This window comes from Coenobita brevimanus, chromosome 55 (genome assembly GCF_032717465.1).
Source record: "Coenobita brevimanus isolate Jiangsu-jjx chromosome 55, ASM3271746v2, whole genome shotgun sequence".
NCBI lineage: Eukaryota > Metazoa > Arthropoda > Malacostraca > Decapoda > Coenobitidae > Coenobita > Coenobita brevimanus.
Window position 1 is genome coordinate 30,649,370 of NC_137008.1, and position 5,789 is coordinate 30,655,158.

Below are 5,789 nucleotides of genomic sequence, written 5' to 3' on the forward strand. Positions count from 1 at the left end.
TTCATCTACTGTAAGTCAGGGTTCCTCAACCTTTTCTCAACCCCTTGTGGCCTCCCCATTTTTCTAATTTTGTCATGTTGCCCTGCTACAAATTTTCCATGGCCCCCAAGGGGACCATATGGCCCACGTTTAGAACCCCTGATCTAAGTCGTCATCTCTGATGCCTCAATCCCTCTTGGGAATCCGCCACCAAGGAATGGCCATGGCAGAAATATTTCTAGGATTCATTATCCTTGCACTTTTCTCTTATTCTTTCAACCATTTGTCTGTTCCCACCTTTTCTCTCGGTGATATACCAGTACTGCACCACTCTCTTCTGAACCACACATGGTTTCCCCCTTGAAATTGCGTATATCCAAATCAGTTCAGTGTGTTCCTTTTAATCCATTCTATTACACCACAGATCATGCCAAGCCCCGCTCCACCATTCCATATGTCTCACATTGTTCACTTAGAGCCGTACTATAAAAACCCAGAGTTTAGGCGGTCCAACGGCGACGTTCAGGCGTCAGACGTTCCTGAGCAGTCAGTCATCTTTACTATAAAAAATCTGGACCGTCAGTCTTGGCGAAACCCAGTTCTGGCGTTTGAATGCCACAACAGTCACTAGATTGGGCGAGAATGCGCTGCATGAGCACTAAAAGCTGGCATATTTTGAATGTTTCTTCTGTTTAATAAATCAGACACTTCGCTAACCCATTCTAAACTGTTATTTTTATGTACGAAATAAGTATATTTGCGCTAGAATTGGTATCAAATAATGGTAGAACAAATAAAAAGGATGCGTTTATAAGCAAGATACAGTGTAATGTATAGCCTAGACTGAATTATGATTTATCTTTCTTATTGAGATTATCCAGACTTGACCCCAAACGGGATTGAGGCGTCTGGCAATAGATAGATAGATAGATTTCATACGAGCAAAGTGAATGCATTCTTGCATTCTTCATAGATTTCCATGTTGTTCCTGGCCAGCTCGCAAATCATGAATTATTCAGCAGTTTATCCAGGTTATGTGCACTTTCACTCATGCAGCAGTACACCATGTGCTCCTAAATTTATATTGCAAAATGTAAATACAGAGTTACTGGAGAATTATTTTTAGCATGGAGATTAATTTACTTCTTTACAAAGCTGGTTGAATGGTGACATTCATTGCAGCACCAACACAAGAGGGACGCAGTAACACTCCATTCTTTTTCAGATGCTTCTTTCCACACCTGTCATCCAGCCATGACCAGCAGACCATGTTGGAGAATATAGATTTAAGATGTGTGTACTGTAACGGTTGTTCTTTCAATTTCTATATATCTAGTTATAGTTTTTTCCCTACATTATTGCCACCTTCCCTGTTTGAGGTATTACTATGGTCCTTTCACCGCAAGAAGTCCGTTCAGGGTGTGGCAGAATTTGGAATTCCCCCGAGTGCGACGTTGCCAATTTGACCACCAATTATCGGATTATCACTACCTACCCCCATCACACCTGTTTCTCTCTCTCTCTTTCTCTCTCTCTCTCTCTCTCTCTCTCTCTCTCTCTCTCTCTCTATATATATATATATATATATATATATATATATATATATATATATATATATATTTTATATAATTTATTTCCAATTATTTTTCCACACCACTTATGAGGTAAAAGTCTAGGCGCGTTTTATTTTTAAGAGGTTTCCCCTGTCGGCCTAATCCTCTCTCTGATCTTTAATCATAATTTTCTTCGTCATCAGAACTTTCTGTTATATTGACGAGAGAGAGAGCGAGAGAGGGAGAGAGAAACAGGTGGGATGGGGGTAGGTGATAATCCGATAATTGGTGGTCAAATTGGCAATTCTACGGCGTGGCAACATGGGAAAAAAGCACTGCCACGTGTCATAGAATTCATTCAAATCGTTGTTATAATTCTAAAAAGTGATACTCAGTGTACTATATAGCTTCCTTTACTATATACAGAATATAAAAAACAATTTCAAATAGCACATAGATAGGAAATAAGAGAGAGAGAGGCATGTACTACGGTTGATTTGGCAGCATCGCTAGAGGTGATTCACCCGGTGGGCCCCACCCTGAACGAACTTCTTGCGGTGAAAGGACCATAGTAATTTTCCAGTTTAGCTCAGTATATAATTATACTACTCTGAGATTCATATTCTTTATCATTACCTTTCCCTTCAGGCAGTATGCAATGATTTCCTAAGTTACATGGTATATACAGTAACTAATTATTTCTGTCCCAGTCTGCTAGACAAGCTTTCCCTTTTGTTTCCCAGAAATCATTCCACTTCTATAGTACTTTCAACCAGTTCTGTTTTATATATTTTCAGACTGTTTACTGTTCTGTTTTCCTAGCTTTCTCCTGCTCTGGTCATATGCTTGATGTTTGTCTCCTTCACTAAATATTTACCTCATAACTTCCTGTCTGTTAATCAGTGCTTAACTGCACCTTTCATGCTTTTGTATAACCCTTCCACCCTAACCAATATTCCATGACTTTTTTACACCTGCTCTTCCATTACAATAACTGTCATTTCTATCCAATTACTGTAACTAGTTTTTATATTATATATGCATGGAACAGGCCATTTCCTCAAGCCTGTAGCTGTTAGTAAAAACAACTCTTTGGATAGAAAGATGACTATTTTTATTTTTTAATTCGCATGAAAAAATCTGCATTTACTAACATGTTTTGCTTTAGAGCCAACACACCTATGCTCAAATGTGAGTGCTTGATTGAGACAGGCAATATTTCAGCCAGCATCCTAACCAACCAATTCACTCACACCGGTATCTGGTAACCTTACCCAACTATCTTAACTACATCAGCTTATCAATATATTTTGGTGCAAAAACGAATCACATATTTCAAGAAAGAACTGAAGTGATTGCACATACCTGTCGATACTGATGAAAAATTTGTCTTTTATCATCAGTTTCTGAAACTTAACTGTAAGAGAGAACACTAAAACAGGTGAAAAATACAAACCAAACTAACCATTTACCAACGCAGACCAAACTCTGATATGTGAAATTTCTGCCATGTAATATTATACTGTATACGCACTTCTTACACGTCATATATTCATGACTTTTCATAGGCAAGAAGTGTCACACAATGATGTTGTTGGGCTAGAGGCAGAAGCTTACTGGCTTGCCCTCAAATGTGCTAACTGAAGCACTGAGTTGGCTAACACAAACTTTCAAACAGTTGCCGTTTCAAAAATATATTCAGAAAGTACACAGGTAGTCTGAAATAAACTAGAAAGCATAATTTAATATCCTACTTTGCATTTCAGCGGCTGTGTTACCTCGATTTTCTGGGTTTTCTCGGTAACGAAGTGTTGGATCACTATTATACTTTGCCACAGTTTATTTCACACCTAGCGCTAATTTCTGACTGCATAGTGTATTACCAGAAGTGTATGAGTAAGCTACATACCGGGTACTCTTGACAGTTGAGAGAAATTCCCGATATCCAGAGACAGTATTGGGACACAGCCATCACTACGTCACTCCTTAGACCCCACCCACCTCTCTCCCCCTACCTGTATGATCCCTCCTTCCTTCTATCACTCTTTACCCCCTCCCTCCCTCAACCTCCCCCCTTCTCTCTCTCTCTCTCTCTCTCTCTCTCTCTCTCTCTCTCTCTCTCTCTCTCTCATGGAATTCAATTAAATTAATTTCAACCTTGCACTAACCCACGAGATGTATATGGCTCTCCAACTGGTGCATGCATTAGCCATAAAACAATGAGGTGTGCGTAAATTGTCTTTCTTTGCCTTCATCTGGGCTATATACTCTTTGTAGCTCATGGATTAATTTCCATTTTGCCTTGTAGCCTCTACCCTAAAGTACGATTGGGGATGGGCGCCAGAGCAGTAACATGATGAATTCGAGATATTTTATTATTACAATGTATTAGTAGTAGTAGTAGTAGTAGTAGTAGTAGTAGTAGTAGTAGTGGTAGTAGTAATAGTAGTAGTAGTAATAGTAATAGTATTACCGTTAGTATTGTTATTATTTTTATTATGAGTAATATTAATAATATTATTATTACTATTATTATTACTGTTATTAATATTATTATTAGTATTATCTTTATTGGTATTATTGTGTATAATATATATCAATAAATCCTTTTTAGGACAGAAATGAAAACGGAAATTAATTCATGGGATAACTTTTTAAGAAAGAGAACTACAGGTTATATGGAACAGTATTTCATAGTTCAAAATACACTGTGAGCGGAAGCGGATATATGATGAGGTGACAAGTGATGACAACATGAGTGCACAGCATAACCTTTCTTTTACTCCACGCCACTTTCCAAGAATAAGTCTTCCTCATCATCGCTGTCGAGGTTTATGATGACGGGATCTATGCTGTGGTGCATGTTGTCTGTGGCCCAGTACTCCTCCTCAAAGCCTTGTGATCGGCGAATCGCACCTGCCCACACCTCTGCCGTTACACCCATTTTTGCCTCCTCCAGCCTGGCCTGCAAGTCTGCCCGAGTGAAGTGTTGTAAGGACGAGCGCACGTGTCTTTTCATGTGCCCCCATACTTGTTCAATGGCATTCAGTTCTGGATGGGCTGGTGGCAAGCGGACGACCTCATGACCCCACATTCGAATGGTGTTGTCGACGATGTATTGTGGCTGTGGACGGTTCCGTTTGCATATGAGCAGGAGCTCAGGCCGTGTCGCGTGTGGCGGGAAGGCCAGCCTGTGTTTCTCCAACCATGTAATGAGGTCAGCTTTCCTGGTGGCAGTGGTAGGGCAACGACTCTCCTCCGTCTGCTGGCTGTGATATGGCGCATTGTCTAATACAAGCACAGATGGTTCAGCCAGCGAGGGCAGGAGCTGTGATGTCAGCCAACGAAGGAAGAGCTCCCCGTTAACCTCGCCGTGGTAGTCACCGCTGGTTGTCTTGGTGTGGTAGCACAGGAACGAATCCTCCACAAAGCCATCAGCGGTGCCGGCTGCAACTACCACAAAGCGGTCCCCTTCTCTGGGGGGCACGTGACGGCTGTACGTGGTGCTTGTGGCAGGTTGCGTTGTGTCCACCCACTTCATGCTGTGGTGCATCCTGGTGGTGAACCATGTCTCGTCAAGGTACACCACCTGCATCCCTCTCTCCCGGTGTTGCTTGAGTGCCCTGAGAGCATTAATCCGCCGGCATACAACGTCCAGGGACTCCTTCCTCACATACATAGTCCGCTTTGATGTCCTATAGCGGAATCCCATATTGTGGAGGAGTCGCCACACCGACGTATCCGAGGTTGCCATCGGAATGATGCCGTCGATCATCAGCTCCTCCGTCAGGGAAGCAATAGTCATAACTTCTTTGGCGGCGAACTTTGAATGGACTTTGCGACGAATGGCCGCTACGGTGAAACTGTCGAATCCGGCCGGTGTTGTGGGAGGTGTTGCAGGTGGTGGTGGTGGTAGTGCCTGGGCCATCCCTGCCTCGCAGTTGGTGGTGCGATGCCGCCTTTCCACCGTCCTCACCGCGCGGACGCTCATGCCGACCGCATAGGCAACCCTGTCATACGGCCTGCTTGGTGATAGGTCAATATTACAACATTAGTGATATGTCTTTTACATTTGGTGAAGTATTATCAGGGCTGGAGACAAAATTCACCGTGATTCATTACCGCTTTAACAACGAAACCTTGGCAAAGAAAATGTATAAATAAAACACACACACACACACACACACACACACACATGAAGGTGGCTTCTGTCCTTAACCCTTAAATTTCTTACACCACCCACCATATGTGAAAATG

General features: G+C 42.0%; 1 protein-coding gene across 1 annotated transcript; it reads right to left on the minus strand.

Moving 5' to 3' along the window:
* Positions 1–4,311: 4,311 nt before the first annotated feature.
* Positions 4,312–5,523, minus strand: LOC145401288 (uncharacterized). Its single transcript, XM_080273615.1, has one exon. It carries the CDS (start codon positions 5,521–5,523, stop codon positions 4,312–4,314), a length of 1,212 nt encoding a protein of 403 aa, XP_080129741.1.
* Positions 5,524–5,789: the final 266 nt, after the last annotated feature.

Bases quoted from the DNA above. Each gene is read 5' to 3' on its own strand.
- LOC145401288 (XM_080273615.1), bottom strand. From the start codon at position 5,523: ATGAGCGTCCGCGCGGTGAGGACGGTGGAAAGGCGGCATCGCACCACC.